Genomic DNA, 25,914 nt, shown 5'->3' with positions numbered 1-25,914 from the left:
CACAGTCATGACAGTTAGATTCAGCATATCAAAGAACCCCAATTATTCAATTTTGATGAAATCAAACAAAAGTTTAATTTTGGACCCTTTGGGCCCCTTATTATGTTGGGACCAAAACTCCCAAAATCAAACCCAACCTTTCTTTTATGGTCATAAACCTTGTGTTTAAATTTCATAGATTTCTATTTACTTATACTAACGTCATGGTGCGAAAACCAAGAAAAATGCTTATTTGGGTCCCTTTTTGGCCCCTAATTCCTAAACTGTTGGGACCTAAACTCCCAAAATCAATACCAACCTTCCTTTTGTAGTCATTAACATTGTGTTTAAATTTCATTGATTTCTATTTACTTAAACTAATGTTATTGTGCGAAAACCAAGAATAATGCTTATTTGGGCCCTTTTTTGGCCCCTAATTCCTAAACTGTTGAGACCAAAACTCCCAAAATCAATCCCAACCGTTCTTTTGTGGTCATAAACCTTGTGTCAAAATTTCATAGATTTCTATTAACTTAAACTAAAGTTATAGTGCGAAAACCAAGAAAATGCTTATTTGGGCCCTTTTTGGCCCCTAATTCCTAAAATGTTGGGACCAAAACTCCCAAAATCAATACCAACCTTCCTTTTGTGGTCATAAACCTTGTGTTAAAATTTCATAGATTTCCATTCACTTTTACTAAAGTTAGAGTGCGAAAACTAAAAGTATTCGGACGCCGGACGACGACGACGACGCAGACGCCAACGTGATAGCAATATACGACGAAAATTTTTTCAAAATTTGCGGTCGTATAAAAATCATCAAAAGGACCTTAAGAGCTACGTTTTCACAACTACAATGTACATAGTACAATGAAATAAAACAACAAATTTCCAATAACCTAACATTGCACATAGTTTTAAATTGCTTAAAAGACCAGACAGACCAAACAGGCAACTGGTACTTCTACAAATGTATGTCTCCTGCAGTGCATTGCCTGGGGGACCAAAATAAACGGAGTTTAAAACAGCTTTATACATAAATGTCTCAGTCTATAAGGAAATTAAAATCTGATATAATATGCATGTTTTAATAACATTAATGTTCTTCAAAAATTGACAAAAGTTGAAAGTTCATTATGGACATTTAAGGTAGCACAATACAAAGATTTCATTACTTCCAATCTACAACCTTTAAAATGCTGTTACTTTCTTAAAACTGCATATATATAAATTAATAAAAGAGGTATAAGATAAGATAAGATAAGAATTTTATTAATCTAATCAAGAACCCATAAAGGGCATCATTTTACAACACAATATAATTGGAGAAAGCAAAACACAAAACTAATACCATACTATAACGTATATATATAGATAGATAAAAGATTAATCTTTTAAAAGAATGCAATATTTTTGTTATACAATCATTATGTAATCAATTATTACATTTGTATTATGCAATTAATGCCAAATTGTGGTCAGTTCACTTCAATGAATTTAGCTCTTTCATCTCTATAGCTACACAAGAAATGTTAACGTTATCTTAATTAACACAGCAGGAGCTACAAAAGAATGTCTCAAATTATTGCTATTGTATTCCATTCTCTCATAAATTTGTAATTAGTCAAACATAGTAGTGTAAACATCCTCACCACATAAAAGTAGATAATGTATGATTAGGTGTGAAATTTGATCTATACATTCTATCCAAAATCTGAGACACCCTTTTGTTGATAATGACTCTAGGAACAACATATGATGAAATCAATCCTCTAGAGGGATCAATATGAAGAAGCTAATTTTAATGAAAGTGGAAATTTCTTGTAAAATTTTGTAGACACAGTTATCATTATAATAAATTACATAATTGTTGTATAACATTTTGCGCCTGTCCCAAGTCAGGAGCCTCTGGCCTTTGTTAGTCTTGTACATGTATGATTTTAAATTTTAGTTTCTTGTGTATATTTTGGAGTTTCATATGAAGTCCGTTGCCACTGAACTAGTTGAACTTTTGTTTAGTGGCCAGCTGAAGCACGCCTCAGGTGCGGGAGTTTCTAGCTGCATTGAAGACCCATTGCATTGATGGACTTCGTCTGTTGTCTGCTCTTTGGTCGGGTTGTTGTCTCTTTGACACATTCTCCATTTCCATTATGAATTCTATTAATGTAACAGCCTATGCCCTAACATACAAATGTATTTAAATGATACTAACCATTGATGATAAGGAGGATTCAACATCTTGCCACATTCTATACAATGCTATACAGTTATAATCATACTTACCATTGATGAAAAGGAGGATTCAACATCTTGCCACATTCTATACAGTTATAATCATAATCTTTTCCTGGGTCTACTACTATTAAAGGTTTCACATTTACAACATCAGCCAAAGTTGTCACAATTGGTGATTGTTTATTAGCTCCTTTGCTGGAATCATGTAACATATCATTAATGTCATCAGGCTTGTATTTACCTCTCATCCTATTATGTGACCCCCATGCTAACAATTGCCGCATTACATTATAGTTCTGACCTTTAATGGTATTTTGTTTGTTAAGTTGACCAGGAATTTTTTTTGCTTGATGTATACATGAACTAGTGGGAACAATTTTTGCTGGATATATACATGTACCAGGGGGAACATTTTTTGCTGGATATATACATGTACCAGGGGGGAAATTTCCTGTTGTACATGTGCCAGGGGGAACATTTCCTGATGTACATTTATTCATTTGGTTTCCATGATCTTTCTCAGTTGTTTCCGTTTTAATAACAGAATAACTAGAATTCCCTGTCTCAAATGTTGAGTTAGAATCATCAACATCTGCTTTTCTACTTTCACTTTCACTTTGTTGTGTTGCCTCACATTTTTTATCTTCTTCTTCTTCATCTGGTTCTCTTTTAATTATAATATCACCAATACACATCACAATTCTTGCAGACTCATCCATTTTTTATTTGTTTGTAACCCGTCTGAAGATACATTGTGTAAATAGAGTAGTCGCTAAGAAATGTTTGTATTATCTAATCAGTTTTTATCCTGCATTTATTTCGATTTTCTCTACTGCATATGTGATGTATGTAGAAGCTTTACATTACATGTTTTGTTCCATATTTGTTTTTTTTTCTATTTTAGTCTGCACAATAAAATTCAGCAGGTTATTAGATCCTTCAGAAAACAATTCATTTTCCATGTCTTGTTTTTACTTTATGATGTCAGTTTTAAAATGCCATGTAATTAGTATATCATACCTACAACAGAAAAAAAATATGACAATGATTCAGATGTTTGGTAGGAAGATCCCTTGCTTAATCAATTACTACATTTAAAATAAGTAATGAAGATCAACAAAGAGACAGTATTAGATATATATAAAAGATGTCAACAAGTTCCTTAACAAAAAAAAGACAATTTTTAGCCTTTTCTTGCAAATTTGCTTGCTAATTTTCTTCTGTATTAATTCATCGACTTGGTAATCTAAGTAAAGTTTACAATGAAGTAAGTAATATGGTTAGATGATTTCTTGTTGACATCATTTACACTTTGAACCTAAAATAATGTTAAATGTTTAATATAATCTTGATATCATAATAAAATAGTATCCTGATCTTAAATTTCTGATATAACACATGATGCATATCACTGAAAATGTACTCCCATATAAACATGATAAATACCTTTCATAGATGTGTCACAGAAAAAATTTCAAATTTTTCAAAAGCCTAATGTATTTGTCATGTTTGCCTTGTTTGTGGGAAGGCGTCACCTCAAAAAATTTATAATTATTTGGACTAGGTATATGAATTCAAGCTTTTGAGATGTTTCAGCAATAAACCCATTCGGATGAATGTTGTTTCAGCCACGCAACATATTGGCCTTGGTCATATTTCGGTCCATTTTTTTCTTTTTTTTAATTACCTGCCTATCAATATTTTGAATAAATGATAAAAGGTAAGTAAATATTTCTATGCATAATTTATTAGACTAGGAAAATATAACAATCGTCAGGGCCAGGTAAAGGTTAGAATTTTCTTATTTTTATTAGTAGATTGTTCAACATGTTGAAAAGTAGATTAAAAATACATCAAAATATATACATGTACATGTACCACCAATCTATATATAGCCTGTATGCTTGTACATCAAACTGTGTCTCTGAATTCGTTATGCGGAATCTCCCTGCTGTTTTGAAGACCCATACATCATTTCTGGAATCATGTCTTACACTGGAAAAGATCGACAATTTCACGCCTCAGCCCTCTATGACATCATTTACCATATAGAAGGAGAGCCTGTATCCCTGCTCTATTATAAGTTTCCAGCACTTTCATAATTGTCATTCTGTAGGGTGGTATAGACACTGACATAATTTATGTTCTGTAAGTACGTACATGTAATCTTGATTCCAGTACGACTGAAGGAGGGTGATCATCTTATTAGATTTTAATTTCCCAAATATTTTGTGCAGTACATTTGTATAAAATAAAACTTTTACACCCGTTTGCTTGACATGTCTTGGAAATGGCAATGCATACATTTTTGTCACATGGTGTCAGATGGAAGTCACAGGACAGTTTCGTCTGAAAATAGTAACCTGGAACTGGCCTATACGTCATTTCTGGAACCATGTCTTTGACTCTTACCAGAAAAATCATCAATTTGGCACGCCCTTAAGTCGTCATTTACCAGATAGAAGGCGTACCTGTACCATAAATTTGGAAATTTTGGCGCCGATGCATATATTTTAATCACATGCTGATGGAAGCACATGACAGATTCGTCTGAAAACCTTATCCTGAAACTGACCTACTGGTAGCCTTTGTCTGTTTTCTGATCTTCGATCAGTTGTTGTCAGTTTTATGCATTCCCCATTTACATACTCAATTTTATCAGCATGATCATTGAAAGTGTATATATACTAGTGAACAAAATCTCTATTAATCTTAATTACTTGGCTGAAGTGGGAAATGACTGAAAAGACCAAGGCTGAAACGTCTATATATCTAGTTTCCCACTGAATTTTGTACAAATTCAAATGACCGAATAACACTGTTAATATCCGAATAACACTTGGAATTTCAATATTAGCACGTGCACATATTGGTGACTTTTAAACATTGATTATTAATTAATAGTATATTATCGATGTATTTATAACTTATAAATGATTTACAGAAAGCAAATAAGTTCATAAAAAACTTTTAAAATTTAGTGTGTACATCGAATATGGCACCACAGATATCACAATGGCCGCCATGTTCTGCCATGTTCGATGTACACACTAAATTTAAAATTATCTTTATGTGCTTATATAATTATCTGCTTTTTGTAAATCATTTTTATGTTAATATGAGGCAGGCATAACCTGTGAATGGGGACGAAGTCTGTATGTATTATTTTTTTAATTCAATCACGTTGATAAAAGAAACCGAAATACCGTACGTAACGTTCCCGATTTTGATTCTGTTGTTAGGGAATTAGCTGTGACGTTCTTTAAGTTATGACGTCATATTCGATGTAAACAAAAGAAACGCTTTCATCAGGTAACGTTTTTTCATATCAAACAATTATTAAAATTGAATTTGTATTGAGATCCAATCTTATATTTTACTAGACTGATAAATATAAATTTTTTCAAAGTCTCATGCAAACAAGATAAATATCTGCGCAAAAGCGGAGAAAACCGGAACAGGAAGTAGATCTGAAAAAAAAAGTTAACGATTTTGAGTTTATTAGTAGAATGAAAAATTCAGGAAATTTTCCCCGATTTTTTTTTTATTGATTTTTCTACCGTAATTGGGGACTTCGTCCCCATATAAAATACATCGATAATGCATTATTATTTAATAATCAATGTTCAAAAGTCACAAATGTGAGATAATATTAAAATTTCAAGTGTTATTCGGTCATTACAAGTGTTATTCGGATAATAACAGTGTTATTCGGTCATTCTTGTTACATGTACCCCAAAATCTGGAGGGAAAGTAAAATTTAAGGTTCATCATAACAAACGGACAAATATGGCTGTATTTACATGCCAAAAATTACACTGAGTACAGACTTACCTGTGAAGTTTGAAAAGTTTTAATGCCTGGCATCCACTAGATATAATAAAGTTAAATGCATTTTGTGTTTCAGAAAGATAAAATCTCTTTTGGATTTTGATGGGCATTTTTTTTCCTTTTTTTTCCTTCAGGCCATATTTGTCCTTTTGTTATGATGAACCTTAAGGTTCATCATAACCTTTTGGCTAAAATGGCCGTATTTACACCCCAAATTTTACTCTGAGTACAGACTAACCTATACACCTGCAACAGTTTTAAGGGATGGCAGGAACTAGATATATAAATTTTAAATGCATTTTGTGTTTCAGAAAATTATAAACTTTTCTAGATTTTGCTATCCATTTTTTTTCGTTCCTGCAGAAGGTGCAAAAATTAACTAAGTAGTGAAAACGATTGAGAAGCTCCCCTCATATAATCAATGTTGTGAGTAGTATTGATTTAAATGGACAATAGATGGACAATAGACACCTGTAAACAATAGGTGATTTAACAGGTTTAAACTGTGTAACTGAGTGGACCGTATCAAATGAAACTCGGGTGTTTGTTTATTTTGCTATCTTCTGCAGACTGGAAAAAAATGAACATCAAAATCCAGGTAAGTTTTTAATTTTCTGAAACGTAGACTTCATATAACTTTTATATATCTAGTTCCTGCCATGCCTTAAAACTTTCCTGGATGTACCAGTTTGTCTGTACTCATAGTAATTTTGGAGGTGTAAACACGGTCATATTTTTCAATTCCTTATGATGAACCTTAAGTAAGCTGTAGAAAACTCAACAGGAAGCCTGCAATTTTATGCCTTGTGTTAGAACGTTGTGGATAATTTTGTCTCCAACATTTATACTTACAAACATGCTATGCAACAGGCTATTTATTATTGCAGGCAAGAAAAACAAATGAAAAAATCAAGTGAAATCTGCCATTTTCCATTTTTTTCATTGTAAAATCTGGATGCATCACGGATGAGGACTGAGCAATTTCCGTAAATGACATAATAAACAAGCTTCTCTCCGATACTCTCCCCTTTCCAAGCAGGAACGAAACAAAAAATAGGTCAGTGCATTGTAAAAATAATATATTATAATAGATGATCATTGTTATGTATGTAACAAAAACAGTTAATATTTTGCTTAATCCGATCTCAATCAGTTGATGTATCACCAACTCGCCCCACTTTTGTTTACCAACTCGCCCCTTTATGAAAATATAACCGGAGAGCATGATTCTATTTACAAAATCATCTTTGTTCTCTGGTTCTGGTCTATAAATATGTATGTAGGACTCAAATATATGGTGAGTTCCAGATATATGAGGGTCTAAAGGGAATTACCAGTCCGTTCCTGACTGACCCACAGGTATTTTGGGCATGGACACCCCTTTTTTGGACCTCACTAAAAAAAAAATGTTTGGTGTTTTTTTATTTATTTTCAATTTTCTACAATGTATGAACATATATCAAGTCTCAACAATCCATTGCTAGTCGATTGCAATAACTTTTTTACTATCCATACGAGCCCCAAGTGAAAAAAGAATCACTTGGGGCTTGTATGGATAGTAAAAAAGTTCTCCTGGTATAAACCACCCATCAATGTAGACATAAAACAAATACTTGCACCAAATAACCAATACTTGTACCAAATGTCCAAGTATAACCAATACTTGTACCAAATATCCAAGTATGCATAAATACTCTGAATATGCACCCCATAAAAGGCTATAATAAATACCAAAGACTTAGTAAAGTGGATAGTCGCACGACAACGCCGATGCTGAACCCAAAGAACGGGAAGCTATTAATTACTATGTATGGGAAATTATATAGTTCAAAATGTAAATAAAACAAAAAAGATATTCATTTCCCAAATTCTGAGAAACAATCCTACGTTCTGATAAATTGTCTTTCACAAAGCCATCCTTTTAAGTGTTCGACTTCCAACGTCCATGACGTGTAAAAAGTCTATCTGAAAAAACCAAACCTTGCAGCGGTAATAGCACCACAAGTTCGTAAACTATATATGCTTTTATATCGGGAACAAATGGAGAAATTGCATCAAAGATATTTCCCTCATCCTTGTATAGCTTAAATGCTTGTATAGCTTAAAGGCTTATTTGTTGAACGAAAAACAAAATTTTCTTTCACTTGTGACAAATTCCTGAATAAATACAAATTAGAATCAGATTAAATGCCACTCCAGGCATATATAATTCCAAATTAGGACTAGACGCAAAGTTGTGACGTTCTTCGAATTCACTATAATAAACCAGTTTCCATCTCTGTAAACATGGTAAATATCCGGACAAGCACACATGGTACGTTGTGTGCACAAAATAACTTATTAAACGCATCCTGTAATAACTCATCGGCTCTTCCTTCCAGATTTGGTAGCCTAATTTCTTTTTAACATCCTTAAAACATAATTCACTAATTGGGAATCTGTTGGAGAATCTTCACCAATAATCGAGTGCGCCCCTTTATACTATAGTATGCATCACATACAGGACTAGACAAAGCAATATCGTTATTGGACATCTGGAAAAAACATATTTAATAACATTATTTTAAATTGATATGTGGTTCCTTCCAAATTTTTGACATAGTTCATCAATTCAATACATAATATACCAATAAAATGAATAAATACAATATAGTACATGCAATAAAAATGTCTCCAATACATGAAAACGATCACCAAGTTAATATTAGTTAATTTAATGTCGCCCTAAACTCCATTCTAATAGCCAACACCTTAAATAGTAAATCAATATACCAAAAGCCGATTTATTCCCTCTACCAGGTAAAAAGTTAGCTTTGTTAGTAGGTAGGTAATGTAAACCCAACACCTGATCAATAAAATAAAACGGCCAGTAAAACGCCGATCACCACAAAAGGTACTATAATAATAGTACATTTTACCATGTACTATAATAATAGTACCATGTACTATAATAATAGTACCATATACTATAATAATAGTACCATATGCCTTGTACATGTATAAATAAGGACTTTCAATAATAGGCAAACTGGGGGAACATACCACCCATTTATACCTTCTGATCAATTAATCTATCTCCTTTGATATATAAAAACGGCTAGTAATACGCCGATCTCCACAAATGTAAAATAATAGTAAAAACATGCCTTACATTGCTGCATGTATACATAAGGACTTTCAATAATAGGCAAACTGGGGGAACATACCACCCATTTAAACCTTGCCAATTGACAGTGAACGCATCAATACACATTGAATGTACATTCCAATACCTGGAGTAAAATACAGGTAAACGATGGTTATAATCACTAACAAACCAATTAATATCATGAGGACCCAAACAGGGAATCCAAATATTCAAAAATATGTACTGCATAACGGCAGTCATCAGTATTTATGATACGACTTATATAGTCTGCAATTTCATACTTTGCCCTAGGTATCCATTCAACCTCTTAGAACAAGTGTGCTTCAAACAAGTCACAAAAAAATAGCATATATGCAAAATCTTGCAAATAAGGCTTCATAATGCCCTTATGTATATATATATATATATATATATATATATGAACAATGGAAACGACGTTTTGGTTATCCATAAACCATTAATGCGTTTATCTCCCATAAAATCTGTCAAGGAAGCAATATACATTTAACAGCCGTAAGTTCTTTCCAAGTAGAACTATGGCGTACATCGTATTCATGACACATGCCATGAGCAATATTCTTAGGATTTTCTACTGAACATCTACTATATCCAGTTCCACTGGTATCACTTTAAACATAGTCGTGACACGAAAAATGGATACAAAATGTTAAGATTAACACATTTAAGATTTTCTAGGCAGAGTATAAGCTGCTCTTTACTTTGAACTGAAAGTCCAATATTACATTAGAAGAATAGGCTGACTTAACATCAATAATAATGATTCAATCATAATATAAGCCACATTCCTATGACATACATGTATAAACGACATGGATATAATCTGACCAACAGTTACAATTCTCCCATAAAATCAACCTAAATATTCTGAAGATAGTATTACTTGTTTTATGGTATCAAACAGTTATGACAGTCTCAACTGGTATGCTTATGATAGCTTTGCCTGTATCAATGAAATAACCAAATATATTAATGTATAACTGGGAGACCATATGGACACAACCACTTTGGTCAACAAGGTCCTGTTTAACTCAGGTGGCAATATCTGTACACACGCTAATATCAGAATCGGTGTCAAATCCATAATCTATATACATGAAAATTTCTTTCCACCTCAATTTAATTAGTGGTCAAGTAACTTTAGTAAATATAAAATAAGCAGAACTTTATCCAAAAAAGGGGGAACGAGAATAAAAATATATATGAACTTTCATCCAAGGATTTGTAGTCTCAACTATTATACCTTGTAATATGTCCAGTAAAAACCAAGATCATCAGAATGCAGATCGTATATGCCTATATATATGGTGATAAGCTGAATGTCAAACTTAAAACAATACAAATCTGTTTATTAGATTGCATAGCTACCATGATATCTTCAAATTTCACAAAGGTGTTTTCCATAGATGTAAATTGTTATGACCTATTGACCTATATCTAAAATTAAACTTTCATTACCATTGTTTTGAACAGGTAGGAAGTGAATTTGCAAACCAATGCTTTAGCATCAGTACATTCAATAATAAGTCCTCTAACAAAAAATCTTCAATAGCTTCTAAAACCAAATCACGGTATGTAATGGCAGCACAATTGTTTTGTAAACAAACGGACAGCCGTGTAGTATAAAAATGTATTTTTATAAGCGTGTAAAATGGTATCGGTAATGAAATCATGACATCCAATGGTATACCAAAAATCAATATGTCTCTATACTCTATCTCTGGCGATAATTTTAGACTGACCTTGTTCATATTCAAAATGAAACTAGTCGGGTGTGAGTAAGTGTGCACTCGATTGACTACCAATAGAAATATTTAAATACTCATCTTAAATAAATAATTCCGTATTTTGCCTATCGACTGCTTTCGGGTTGAATAGGCATCTATTCCTCAAATATTGGTTATCCACATCCATAGCAGGCTCCTGAAACTCAGACTGACTTCCGCTCGTGCTGGACATGTTGCAATTTAACGGGAAAACGTCATACCAACCGGGATGAGGTTCTCGAAAGGGCTGCTGTTGAAATTTTAAATGTTGTTTACATGTGCTGAAAATGTCCTGTTGTGAAACACCATGCAGGCGATTCCTCGAGTAATGATGGAGAATCTGGGTCCATTGTCAAATTCAAGATAGGCAGCGTACCAAGAAAATTCGAGAAGATAAATTTAAAAAAAAACAAAATGGATAGTCTTGTATATACATGTAACTTTCAATATTTACCCCAAAAACCATAGTCAGGTGGTGATTGTAGGGGTATTGTAAAATCCTGACTATTGAAAAACAAATAAAAGATAAAAAAAAACAAAAAAAAAACCTGAAAAATAAATGCTTCAAGTATAAAAAAAAAAAAAAAAAAAAAAAAAAGAAAATTCGACTGCTCAGATTGACGATGTCGTGCTGAATGATTACATAGGCAATAAAATACCGCGAAAATAATTTTGAAGCGGGAAAACATTACGCCCTCTATGCTACATATGATGAAACACCCAGGAGAAATTAATTTCACTCTAATGCACTGCCCGTTTAAACGAATGAAATTATAATTATTGCAATTTTACTATCCATACGAGCCCCAAGTGAAAAAAGAATCACTTGGGGCTCGTATGGATAGTAAAAAAGTTATTGCAATCGACTAGCAATGGATTGTTGAGACTTGATATATGTTCATACATTGTAGAAAATTGAAAATAAATAAAAAACACCAAACAATTTTTTTTTAAGTGAGGTCCAAAAAAGGGGGGTCCATGCCCCAAATACCTGTGGACTGACCTAAGGGGGGCCCGCTCTAGTCACACTTCAGTGATTCCCTGTATAATCAATCAAATTTTTCCAACAAAAGGGGGGCCTGGGCCCCCTGGATCCGCCTATGCTAATTAAAGTCAGATTCTGACAAGTTTTTTTTTTGTGTCAATCATGGTAAGTGTTTTGCTATAAACATTTTTCTCTATTTGTTTTTAAATCAAGTGAAATTCTAACAACCAGTATTTTATTTTTGTGTTGAATATCTTTTTTCCCATGTTTTGGTTAGTGTATTGTAATAAATATTTTTTTGGTGAGATTTTGACAACATGTTTTTAATGTGTTGAATAAATCTTAATCATATTTAGCATGTTTAGGTTATTTGGTATATACACATATAAATAAATATATCTAACAATTCAACTGAAATTCGAATCATCATGTTTGGGTTATTTGGTATATATATATATACATAACATGTATAATAAACATGATAAATGTATCTAATAGTTCAAATGAAATTCTAATAAAAATTGGTGGCGAACATGTAGGGTGGGAACAGACTTCGGGGGTGAACATGTGAGGTGCAAATGTGTAGGGTGCCAAAGTTTTTGAAAACTAGAATTCTAATATGACGTGCTTCTTTTGCTTTATCAATGAACCTACACATGTATGCTCTAAATCCAATAAAATTTGTTTGCACATGCGTATATTGAGAATAATGAACTTTATCAAATCGTCATGCATTTAATACATTTCATTAACTTCAAACACTTCCAAACTCTTAAATGATGCACATGTTGTTACTAATTTATTTATTATGACTGTAATGTGTTGCAATTTAAAATTGACATATTTGACCTAAATACTACAACTGTTCATGCTGGTTGTTCAAAACTCCTCCCTCTGAAAAATCACATTGCCAGTCGTTTGCTTGTTTACATCTAACATGTCTAATGCTTCCTCAACAAATGTACAACCCAATCATGGGCCAATGTAATGTTATACCTTTGTTCAACTTATTTGGTACCAGAATAAAATGATAAACATGTACAAACACAAAAGGGAGGTTCATGGAAAAGTCTACACAAACGTGGTACACTTATAAATACACATCGGACATAGAAATTACCTTAATTGCCCTAATCAGAATCGAAATAATTGATGCAAGCTATACATGTACTTTATTGTAGTTTTAACATGAATAGGCATTATATTCCTGTTATTTTAACCCTCACTATAGCTCGGGTGAAAATAATCACGAATATACAACTGTAATGCCTACCCATGTTAAAACTACAATAAAGTATAGCTTACATCATTTATTTCTTAAATCCGCCATAGATTAGGAAACTAAAAAAAAATCCCACAGATAATGATTAGGAAACTAAAATGTTGCCATAGATTAGGATTATTAAAAATCTGCCTTAGATTGGGGATGGTACATGTATGATGCCATATATATTTACAATAGATTAGAAATCTGTCATAAATCTAAAACCCACCAGAACTTTGAGTCCTACATAACATAAGAATATATTAGCAATATATATGACAAGTTTGAAAATCAGTGACAAATAATAATTTCTAAAAGAGTTATACCCCTTAGAAATATTAATTATATAGAAAATTGCCTTATGAATGTTTACAATTATTGCCAGATTTTAATGAAATTTAGGATAGGTTTATATCATCAATGATCATTAATGTCTTTGATGAGTTCAATGATCAGAGCTGATTGATTAATTGTAAAGGAGTTGCAGGCCCTTTGGAAATATTGATTATATGAAAAATTACAATGTCAGAATTCTATTTGTGTACAATTATTGCCAGAATTTTATGAAACTTATATCATAGGCCAAAACATGTTTATGTCAGCAATGTCTTTGACAAAAGTTACGAAAATAAGAGCTCATCAAATATTTGTAAAGAATTATGGCCCTTAGAATATAATTATACATGTTATAAAGGTAATCAGATTGCATTTGCTCTGAAGCCTTCATCATGTTCATTTCTTTAAATTTTTAAGATATTTTATTTTAAAAAGATTTAAGGAACATAAAACAAGTTTTATTTTTTTAATTATTGCCCTTGTACCTTGAAAAAAAAGATAATTTAAAAGAAGAGCAATGCCTAGGACATTTGGAAGTTCTTTGTACTTTTAATTGAATTTTAGTGAATTTACACGTCCAAATATTTTTAGTCTATGCGTCAGTTTGTCGGTTCATCCTTTTCGCTGTTCGTTCTCCCATTTGTCCGTCTGTCGCCTTCAGGTTAAAATGTTTGGTTAAAGTTTTTGACAAGGTAGTTTTGGTTGAAGTTTTTGTCAAGGTAGATTTGGGGTAAAGATTAAATGAAATGCAATCAAAACCCTATGTTACAGATTTGATATTTAAATCTTCCAAGGATCATCACTACTTTTGATATGTATTACACACAATATAGTGCATTGATTTTTACATTTTATACATCCTTTCTAGGAAAATTTCCAGAAGTTTATTGGATGAAATAATGATCAGATATTCATGGTACAAAATGATGGTATACTTTTCAAGAATATTACATAATTTGTGAAAGGTCAAATATTTGTTCTGAAATGATCAATGATGCCATTGTTAAAGTAATATTTAAAATTGAGGTTACTTTCCCTTGTCTATGATTATAGTTATAAATAAACTACAAACAATGCTTTATCATGTTTCTACAATGCAATGTTTAATTTTGCCTCCTACTGATAAATTTAAGCAATCTTTACCTTTCAATGCTTTCAAGCACTTTGATTTATTATGTTTTTGAAGTTAAGGTCCAGTCAATTTGTAATTTAGTACACATTGTTCCCTATGATATGATCTTTCTAATTTTTGTATCTAAATTAGAGTTTTTACCCAAATTTCATGGTCTATTGAACATAAAAATGAAAGTAATGGTGGGGAATCCTTGTACTATGGACACATTCTTTTTTTACAATGTTTTTTAAGCTCTGAATGTCAAGGAATGTATTTCATAATCCTATTAATCATGTTAATTTCTCATCTTTTAAATACAATTCTTTTACTTTTTTTTCAGAGATGTGGTTTTAGGAAAAAAAAAACTTTAACAGAAGTAAAAAAAAAGATGTATTAGAATAATATTACTGGTAGTCAACACAAGCAAAAATAAAATGATGTGATAGGAAAAATTAATCATCACAATGAGTACTGACATTAATAATAAGCATGTTAAGACAGGACCAGATGTTGATACCCATGTTAAAGTTGAAACAAAACTTGCACCACAAGATGAAGCTGTAAAGGCACAATCAGAAATTGACCATGGTGTAGATAACAAAGCAACAGGTTCAACACACACAATTAAGACAGAATATGGAGAAATGGAGGTATTATTTGAGTACTCAGATGGGACACTGGTGTTCAATAAAGATGAACGTCAGCATGAAGGCTCTACAGAGAAAGATTCTCTTCTGGCCTCAAACTCAGCAGCAGCAACTCCTGTAGCAACCAGATGTGAACAAGCTCAATTGTTTCAATCTTTACCAAAACCAATGCAAAGATGTGAACAAGGTCAACTTATTCAATCTGTACCAAAACCAATGCAAAGATGTAATCAAGGTCAACTGATTCAATCAGTGCCAAAACCAATACAAAGAGTTGCCAGTTCATGTATAGAAGTAATTCCCGTTCCTTCAGTCAATTTCAATAAGAGGCCCCAGGAAACAATCTCATCCAAACTGATTGATGTTCCTTTAGTACAAATACTGAGTTCAAGAATGAAATGTGATCCTTCAACCAAACCACATAATATTGTAGAAAAGGTTTCACATTTTCCTGAGAATACGAAACAAATCTCCACACCAGGATTTACTGGGGTACCAGAAAGAACAACACTGGTTCCCTATGCCAAATTTCCGAACACTTTACCTATTAGCATTCCTTCTTCCACTGCAAGAACAAAACAGCTATTATTAGCTACTATTAATGCTAGAAAATCAACTGCAAGATCTACACTTGACCCACCCACAACAGAACGTAATGCAGCTTCAACGTCTAAGGATGTAACATTGTCAAAGATCTTACCAAGCTTTGTCTCACCCTCTGCTACATCTCAGAATGTCTCACCCTCTACTACATCTCAGAATGTCTTACCCTCCACTACATCTCATAATGTCTCACCGGCCGCTACATCTCAGAATTTATTTAACAAATTAGTTCAAGGCAACATAACACAGAACCTTCCTTCCAAATTGTTACCGTTAACTGGGAAACGTACTAAATATATAATAGTCAAACGTAAAAAAACTCAAAGTACTACAGAAAGTAGCAATGTGATTGAAAATCAGGATACTGGTTGTAAGTTGACACTGGAGCCTCAGAGTGCAGGCCATGTGGCCGATCAACCAAGTAAACGTTTAAAAGAATCATTTGTAACATTGGAATCCTCTAGAAAAAAAGATGATCATTTAACAGCTGATCAATATGTAAATGTAGATCAACCCATAAAAATAAAAAATGTAACTGAAACCGAGTTTGGGCAGTTTGAAAATGTCATCACTCCTGCAAGTACACCTGAAACTGAAGTTTGTAGACACAGTAGTTTATGTCCTGAGACAGTTTTTACTGAGTGCGAGAAAACTACTTTAAAAATTGCAGATCCCATGGATATTGAATGTGACAAATCAAATAATAAACATGATAAAGCTATGGTTGAATCGGAAGTTTGTCTTCCTGGAAGTAAAAATGTAAATATGTTTGACACCAAAAGAGTTGAACATTGCGTACCATTACAAAACATATTGAGTAGAAAAAAGAATGCATTGCCAGCTAGCATAACAAGACAAGGTCAACTATCAGTACAAACACAGCCTCAAAGTCAGATATTAGTGCAAGTTCAACCTGAAGGTCAACCTTTTGTGCAAACACCCCCTGAAGGTCAACTATCTGTGCAAACACAGCCTCAACACCACCTATCACTGCAAAAACAACCTGAAGGTCAACTATCAGTGCAAGCACAATCTGTAAGTCAACAATCAGAGCAAACACGCTCTCGGTCTCAGGGTCAGCCATCAGTACGAACACGTTCTAAGGGCCAGTCAACAATGCAGACACGGTCTCAAGGTCAGCTGTCAATGCAAACACGGTCTAAGAGTAGGCCATCAGTGCAAACACAGTCTCAAGGTCAGCCTTCAGTGCAAAAACAGCATCAGAGTCAGCTGTTGGTGCAAAATCTACTTCAAGCTAAAGTATCTGTGAAGATAAATGGTAGAGTTAAACTATTGGATCAACGACAAATTCAAGCTAAACTATTGAAAGAACCAAAGTTTCGAGCTCATTTATTGAGACAACAACCTATATTTCAGTTTGTACAAACAGAGCCTCAAGATCAGCCATTGGTCATGAACAAAGAACAAAAGTCACAAGGTTAGTATTAAGTAAGGTAGAAAATTGCAAACCATAGATATTTTTTTGTAAAGTAAAAACAAGAACATGTATTGAAAAGATTATGGAGATTTGGTCATAGTGGTATTTATTCCAATGAGACAAGTTTCCATAGCGGAAGGACGAGGATGTAATCATTTTCTTTTTTGTTGCTCAGGAGTTGCAGCCCTTTGAAATTCATTGCTTTAAAATGACACAAATAAATATTATAACCAGATGCTCCGCAGGGCGTAGCTTTATACGACCGCAGAGGTTGAACCCTGAACGGTTGGGGCAAGTATGGACACAACATTCAAGCTGGATTCAGCTCTAAATTTGGATTGTGATTAAATAGTTGACACAGCATAGGTTTCTGACACAGAATGAATGTGTTCTAATGAACTTAAAATTTTTGTTTTCTCTTAGAGCAATTCACTATGCTGTTGAATATTAATCCTCTCAAAACAAGAATGTGTCCTCAGTACACGAATGCCCCACTCGCACTATCATTTTCCATGTTCAGTGGACCGTGAAATTGGGGTAAAAACTCTAATTTGGCATTAAAATTAGAAAGATCATATCATAGGGGACATGTGTACTAAGTTTGAAGTCGATTGGACTTAAACTTCATCTAAAACTACCTTGACCAAAAACTTTAACCTGAAGCGGGACAGACGGACGGACGAACGGACGGACGCACAGACCAGAAAACATAATGCCCCTCTACTATCGTAGGTGGGGCATAAAAATGTTTGAAGAAATTTTCTTATTTATTTATGAAATTTCAAATGAGAAAAATTGAACCCAATTTTTTTAATCACATCCCCCTTTCCCTTATTCCAAAACTAATCTCAATTAAAATTTCTAATGGAGTTTGCAACAATAACTACTCATTTAAATACATCATAAAATATTAAGATGTAAAAAAAACTGCTTGTTATCACTGAATGTTATTTATTATAATTTATCAGTTGGTAGTAAAAAGTGAATATACATTGTATATTGTATATAACAAAGATTTAAGTTGATTCTGGACAAAGAAAGATAACTCCAATTAAAAAAAAATCTTGCTATTGCACAATATTTTGCAATTAGATATTTCTTGCTTACTATTCTGGACAAAGAAAGATAACTCTAATTAAAAAAAATTTGCTATTTCACAATATTGTGCAATTAGATATTTCTTGCCATTGCGCAATACTGTGCAATTGAAAAGACTTGCTATTGCACAATACTTAATATAATAATTTTAGATCCTGATTTGGACCAACTTGAAAACTGGGCCCATAATAAAAAATCTAAGTACATTTTTGGATTCAGCATATCAAAGAACCCCAAGATTTCAATTTTTGTTGAAATCAGACTAAGTTTAATTTTGGACCCTTTGGACTTTAGTGTAGACCAATTTGAAAACAGGACCAAAATGAAGAATCTAAATACACAGTTAGATTTGGTATATCAAAGAACCCCATTTATTCAATTTTTGATGAAATCAAACAAAGTTTAATTTTGGACCCCGATTTGGACCAACTTGAAAACTGGGCCAATAATCAAGAATCTAAGTACATTTTTAGATTCAGCATATCAAAGAACCTAACTGAGTCATTTTTTGTCAAAATCAAACTAAGTTTAATTTTGGACCCTTTGGACCTTAATGTAGACCAATTTGAAAAGGGGACCAAAAGTTAAGAATCTACATACACAGTCATGACAGTTAGATTCGGCATATCAAAGAACCCCAATTATTCAATTTTGATGAAATCAAACAAAGTTTAATTTTGGACCCTTTGGGCCCCTTATTCTGTTGGGACCAAAACTCCCAAAATCAATACCAACCTTCCTTTTATGGTCATAAACCTTGTGTTTAAATTTCATAGATTTCTATTTACTTATACTAACGTTATGGTGCGAAAACCAAGAAAAATGCTTATTTGGGTCCCTTTTTGGCCCCTAATTCCTATACTGTTGGGACCTAAACTCCCAAAATCAATACCAACCTTCCTTTTGTAGTCATTAACATTGTGTTTAAATTTCATTGATTTCTATTTACTTAAACTAAAGTTATTGTGCGAAAACCAAGAATAATGCTTATTTGGGCCCTTTTTTGGCCCCTAATTCCTAAACTGTTGAAACCTAAACTCCCAAAATCAATCCCAACCGTTCTTTTGTGGTCATAAACCTTGTGTCAAAATTTCATAGATTTCTATTAACTTAAACTAAAGTTATAGTGCGAAAACCAAGAAAATGCTTATTTGGGCCCTTTTTGGCCCCTAATTCCTAAAATGTTGGGACCAAAACTCCCAAAATCAATACCAACCTTCCTTTTGTGGTCATAAACCTTGTGTTAAAATTTCATAGATTTCCATTCACTTTTACTAAAGTTAGAGTGCGAAAACTAAAAGTATTCGGACGCCGGACGACGACGACGACGACGCCGACGCCAACGTGATAGCAATATACGACGAAAAATTTTTCAAATTTTGCGGTCGTATAAAAATTCAGGATAAAAATCTAACACTAAAAATTGATCGGAAGTAAAAAGTACACTGTTGAAGTGTTCATGACATACTCCTAGGAGCCTCTTTTTGTTTTTAATTCACATCGACCATAGTAGAAGAAATGTTTTCCAGCCTGTGTGTACTTCTATTCATCCTTCCCATATCAGGTTAATTTATTATAAAGGATGTTTAATCAAATTAACAATCAATGATTACAGGTAATTTGTCCTTATTTTTTCAGAATAGTTTGAAAATAAAGTTGTTGAGTTGAATCAAAAATACAGTTGAATGAATTGATTATATGATGGTTATTTACATCTTCAAAGAAGTTCTATGTGATATTGTTCAAAATAGATACTTCCGTCAATTTTCACAGCACATCACTGAATGGTTCAGCATGTTCAGTTGTTTGAATTGTGTTTAAGCATAATTATGAGGTTTGACTTGGAAATTGGGCATAATACAATGTAGTTTTTGTACATGCAGAAAAAACAACTAGAAGTGTATAAAAATTTATTGATTTTGAAAATAAAAAAAAATAACATGACTTCTAGACAATGATAGAAAACAAAATATGAAAAATTCACTAATTGCATCTAATTTTTTTAATCAAATTTACTGTAATTTATGTTCAGTTGCATGAATAACAGTAAGCCTATGACTACATGTAAGTTTGCACACATAAGTTTGAAGACTAATACATTTTCAATGATTTGCTTTTAGCAGTTTTAAATATTTCTGAATTATCTCCCTTGTAAATATTACATGAAATATGGCAAACTTAAAATAAACATGATAAAGACAAGTCAAATTGAATAAACATTAAAAATTAAAACTTAGAATGCTGCATTTAAGTTATTTTACATTGATTCTGACTTCTGACAGGAACTGTTCATTTACAATCGGAGATTCTGTACAAAAATATGCATCACTGAAAGCTAATAAACATATAAGTAATAAATGTAAGCTAATACCATATAAGCTAATAAACATATATAAGTTATAAATGTAATGAAATGCATAAAGTTTGCAAAAAAATGCAACAAAATTGATAGCTATTTTTATAACATTGATTTTGATTTGTTTATTTGTTTGCAGTTGTGAATATATTGTCAAAGTATGTACTTCATCATGATTTTGCACAGCTTATGAACTTGACAGCATCATTTGTGCAAACTTCATTGAATATCCATATCCTCCCCAACTGTACCAGTAGATACCATCATAAAACTGTCCACTTGGTTGGTAGGGTCCGCCATAATAATACTTTCCATTCAAAAATGCGTAGGTACAGTAATTGAACCACCATCCTCCCTGATAGCCTGCGGCACATCTGTGGGTGTCTAACTTGTCTGGTGTGGCAAACACCATGTTGTTATTTTGTGACATTGAGTCTCCTGTATCCCCACTGTAGCCACCGATTGATAGCCTGAAGTGTGTAGAATCCATCAGTTTGAAGTAGTTGTAGCGAGCATTTTTGTTAATTCCTGCCCAATCTTGTAAGTTAACTGTCAGAATACTGTTTCCTGAAATAAATCAAACAGGATATTTATATATATATATATATATATTATATATGTTTCTTTCAGTCAGTAGGTGATAGGGAGTTCTTAGAGTTTTAATTGGAGAGATGGCATCTTTTTGGGGGTTAAGATTACATGAAATAAAATCAAAACTAAGATACTGACTTGATATCTAAATCTTCCAAGTTTATCTCTACTTGCTAGATACTCAAAATATAGTGCATAAATCATTTCATTTTAAACAGCCTATGCATGAACAGTTACAGAAATTAATCAAAGGAATATATATGCTCAGATAAGTTACAAAATGTCCTAATAACTTGCTAAAATAAAGAATGTAAATGGAAATGTGATAAAAAGACAACAACCTACCCAAAGAGCAGAAAAAAGACAAAGACCACTAATTGGTCTTCAACACTGTAAGAAATTAATCCCTTCACTCTACTTTTGTTAAAAAAAAACTTAATGAGAGCAACCATCAAACTTCAAGTGAGTGGTTTTTTTTCATTATTTTTGTCTGAGAAAGAAATTTGTTTTCACACAAAGGGCAACATTTTTTTAAACCCTATCAATCAAATTTATTTTCTTCAAAATTGAACACTTAAAGGTACTTTGGGAAAATACTGGTTTCATGTATATTTCTTTCAATCAAATTGGGGATCAGAATATTTTTTTTAGGGAAAAAAACATATCCCTAAGACCCCCACCCCCCTTTTTGAAGTTACATGGTTCTTCCCTAAACATACATAGCTTTAATATGATCTTACCTTGATGATTTGTCAAGTAATAAATTGAGTTAAGACCCGCCCAGTAATCTCCCTGAGAAGAACCAAAACCAGCTACATAATCATGCCAATATCTGTTGAAGTTTTCTCTTCCGTCAACCCTGCGCTGAATTACATTGAAGGAGTTGTTTGGTGTATGCTCACATATAATCTGAAATAGAAAATAATTGAATATGAAAGTAACTAAGGGTAGAGTTAAAAAAAATAATTGCTAAAGCATAATTCTAATCTGTCCTTCAAAAGAAGAGGTGGCTTTATGTTTTTCACTGTTTTTGCCACTGATGGTTAGTTTTGAGGTAGTTACACCTGTCAGGTTTAAGGTATACCATCAAGAGTACCAAGATCAGACAAATTACTTCTTGCACTTTATTAATCACTTAAACACAGTAACAAGACAATTGAGGGGATTATTTCCTGTTTGAATATGATGATTGGATTATCTTGAAAAGTGATAATGAAGATTTTCAATAAAAATAGTTATAGAAAATAGTTGTGGGGCTACTATTTCAACAATTGTTAGTGGTTTGTGCAAATTTCAGCACCCAAACTGTAGATTAACCACCTCCTGATAAAATTCAAAGAGGAATGAACACTGGCATGAAATTGGTAATTTTTTTATTTATTTCTGCCATACATTCAAACATATGATATGGCCTTTAAAAGTTTCCCTACCTTAAAGTAGGTCTTTGTTGTATTCATCCATAGTTTATATACACCCCTCTTTTGGTAACCTCCAAGTTTTCTGGCTGCTCCACAATCTAAATGAAAAGAACTTGTGGTAAAATATATAAACCAGTGAACTATTGTTTATGTATTAATTACTGTAGCAAAGTTTTGGGGCAATTATAAAAGTTAAGCCAAAAAGCTTGAGAAAAATCTGAAATAATCATACAAATTATCTCATCCTCTCCCTAACATGCCTAAGGGAACCACAATTTTACTTCAAGGGAAAAAAGGGGATATTTTTTTTTTTTTTTTTCAAAAATATTCTGATTCCCAATTTGATGAAAAAAAGTTGTGGTTAGTCAGATGACAAAAATTTTTCTCACTCAGACAAAAATCATTACCACCTTTTGAAGTTAAATGGTTGCAACCTAAGTGAAGGAGAGATGTAGAATTATTGCTTTTGTTCATTTGTCTGTCAGAAGTTTGTAAAGCCAACTCCTAAACTAATATCTCACATGATTTCAACGAAACTTTCAGATAATCTAAAGAATTTGATACCATTTTTATTTTTCACCAAAATGTGCACTTTAAGGAAGTAGACCTAGGTTAAGGGAGATAACTCTAAAAATCATTATTACGTTTGTGTCAACTATTTTCATAAATATATTCTAAGCTTCTAGGTTACATAGATTATTTCCAATCTGTTTCAGGTAAATGCTTAAAAAACATTGATGAAACTTGACTTTAACAAACACACAACTGATTTAAAGAGTTATCTCCCTCAATCAAGGTCTACCACCTTAAATGTGGGACTTACAATAGTAAAACACAGACTATGCAATAATTATAAATGTGTAGGTCTCTTCAAACATGCATTGCTTGGATTTAATTGAAATTGACTTTCATAATTCTTCAATACATAATACATGTATCAATTTACATCTTATATAAGATTTATAAAACAGAATGATTTTTTTGGTTTTCCCTTGCAAAACCTGAACTTTATATAATAATTTTCATTTGAAAGACTGTATGTGTTTATTACAAACGGCCTAGGGACAATATTTAAAACCAAAAATAATTTTTACACAAGTATCAGATGTAGTACTAGTAAGAATAAAATTGAGAATGGAAATGGGGAATGTGCCAAAGAGACAACAACCCGACCATAGAAAAAAAAACAACAGCAGAAGGTCACCAACAGGTCTTCAATGTAGCGAGAAATTCCCGCACCCGGAGGCGTCCTTCAGCTGGCCCCTAAACAAATATATACTAGTTCAGTGATAATGTACGCCATACTAATTTCCAAATTGTACACAAGAAACTAAAATTAAAATAATACAAGACTAACAAAGGCCAGAGGCTCCTGACTTGGGACAGGCGCAAAACTGCGGCGGGGTTAAACATGTTTGTGAGAATGTATATTACCATGATATTGTTTAATATCATTTTCATTGACTGCCTCTTCATCCAGACTGTTAACCAATGATAAACAAACAAACACAACGGCAAGTATCAATGTCTTCTTCATACTTATAGCCATTTTAATTCTAAGCTACCTGTTTAAATATAAAATATAAAGTCATATTTTAAAAATAAAAAAAAATTTACTTTTACATTTCCATAGTGCAAAATACAATTAATTAAATTAATTTAAAAGAAAAATGTAAAAGATTCAGTATAAATATTATATGCATTTTAATATTCTCGCAATATTGTTATTTTTCAAAGGGCTGAGATTTCATCACAATCTCTTATGCACTCATGACCTTTTTCTCATCATGAATATATAGTTTTAAGATTTTAATCCATTATGAGTTTTAAATTATGAGAAAAAGATTTAAATACCAACACACAACATCTCAGGTGATGATGAGTGATGCATTGCTGCTTGTAATGTCTGGTGGCTTTATAATTATAACTAAATGTATATACAGGATGAGAATATGTTATTTATGAAGCTAGATAAATGTACTAGACAGAAATGCTGAGTCAGGTATTTCAACTTGCTAAGTCACAAGGTAGCAATCCCCAGGGAATAATTTATGCATGCTAAATGTGCATAACATTATTCTGATCCATGCTTCATGTGTATGCATGGATAACAATTTATGTTATATGCTTTATCAATGAGAAAATAATAATTTGTATAAAGAAACCCAAGATGTAACTTTTCATTTATAAATTCTTAAATCAGATAAGTTTTATTGAATTAAACATACACATCAGGGGTTAAAAAAATTTGTTACAGCTAACTAGCCCAGGACTTATTGGCAGCAGGATTTTACTAGCCCTGTTGTAAGAACTGCTAGTCCATCAAAACTGACCTGCTAGCCCTAGCATGCCTTAAAAATCAAGAGTTTGCTGCAAAATACAAAGTGGGTGTCCTTTGTTTTGAAGGAGACATTATACACTGTATCTAATCATTTTTGTTGATCTGTTATTTATTCTTTTGGTGCTTCACCTAACTTAGTTGTTCCCATATTCAAAGCAGACCTTTTTTTTTGCGTGTTTGGGGCAACTAACGGCAATATTCACAGAGCATTGTCTGTTTTTTTTCATCAGCAACAGCCAACCTTGCCAGGGGAATCATTGTGTCCCAGTTCTGCCAAATTTTCAGGAAGTGAATTCGTGATTTTTTGGCCAAATTGTAAAGATCAAAGAGAAAAAACAATAGTTCAAAGGAAAATGCCGCCAAATAAGCATGAACATGTGTGAGTCTCGCGCTAAAGACTTGGCAGCCCTTCTGTCCTGGACACTATTTATTTTTTTCCGCGGCTTTTCCATGTCGTATTTAGCATTTTTGGGGGATGAATTTTCAGCCTCGTTACTCCTTTCATCTACCGTTTTTCGTTTTGAAACTGACTAAGTTCCTGGGGTTCCCGTACTAAAATATTAGGAAATATTTTGTTGCATGGTTTCGTGCTCAAGAGCTGTGCAACAAGACAGGTCAATACCAATCAATACGTCATACCCCCAAATACCGTTAATTGAAAATCTCGGCACGATAAGCAATGTACAATACCCCAAGCCATGGTATGAGAAATCGATATTTAAAGTACGAGAATTGCGTTCAACACA

The 25,914-nt window shown here is 32.7% G+C and overlaps 3 protein-coding genes across 17 annotated transcripts in view; 1 reads left to right on the top strand and 2 right to left on the bottom strand.

Annotated features, from left to right (window-relative positions):
- Nucleotides 1–6,999, bottom strand: part of LOC139489786 (uncharacterized) — a 54,085-nt gene extending 47,086 nt beyond the window's left edge. For 7 of the 10 annotated variants that reach the window (XM_071276618.1, XM_071276623.1, XM_071276620.1 and 4 more), the window contains exons 1-2: nt 6,898–6,999; nt 2,263–3,234 (exon numbers count right to left, since the gene is read on the bottom strand). In XM_071276618.1, coding sequence (XP_071132719.1) covers nt 2,263–2,933 — 671 coding nt within the window. In that variant the 5' untranslated portion in view covers nt 2,934–3,234; nt 6,898–6,999. Of the gene's footprint in view, nt 1–2,262; nt 3,303–6,897 lie in introns of all 10 variants that reach the window. The other 3 variants (XM_071276626.1, XM_071276627.1, XM_071276619.1) reach the window with 2 other exon arrangements.
- Nucleotides 7,000–7,035: 36 nt separating this feature from the next.
- LOC139489790 (uncharacterized) overlaps nt 7,036–25,914 on the top strand; it is a 36,366-nt gene continuing 17,487 nt past the window's right edge. Inside the window, exons 1-2 of the mRNA XM_071276630.1 lie at nt 7,036–7,102; nt 15,017–17,364. Coding sequence (XP_071132731.1) covers nt 15,141–17,364 — 2,224 coding nt within the window. The 5' untranslated portion in view covers nt 7,036–7,102; nt 15,017–15,140. The remainder of the gene's footprint in view (nt 7,103–15,016; nt 17,365–25,914) is intronic.
- Nucleotides 20,356–25,914, bottom strand: part of LOC139489793 (angiopoietin-related protein 6-like) — a 141,508-nt gene continuing 135,949 nt past the window's right edge. For 5 of the 6 annotated variants that reach the window (XM_071276641.1, XM_071276638.1, XM_071276637.1 and 2 more), the window contains exons 2-5: nt 24,262–24,392; nt 22,840–22,925; nt 22,150–22,318; nt 20,356–21,385 (exon numbers count right to left, since the gene is read on the bottom strand). In XM_071276641.1, the coding sequence (XP_071132742.1) occupies nt 21,006–21,385; nt 22,150–22,318; nt 22,840–22,925; nt 24,262–24,376 (750 nt within the window). In that variant the 5' untranslated portion in view covers nt 24,377–24,392 and the 3' untranslated portion in view covers nt 20,356–21,005. Of the gene's footprint in view, nt 21,386–22,149; nt 22,319–22,839; nt 22,926–24,261; nt 25,058–25,914 lie in introns of all 6 variants that reach the window. The other variant, XM_071276640.1, reaches the window with a different exon arrangement.

Source organism: Mytilus edulis, chromosome 9 (assembly GCF_963676685.1).
Source record: "Mytilus edulis chromosome 9, xbMytEdul2.2, whole genome shotgun sequence".
Taxonomy (NCBI): domain Eukaryota; kingdom Metazoa; phylum Mollusca; class Bivalvia; order Mytilida; family Mytilidae; genus Mytilus; species Mytilus edulis.
The sequence above is the reverse complement of the archived record's forward strand: the minus strand, read 5'-3'. Positions and strand labels throughout refer to the sequence as shown.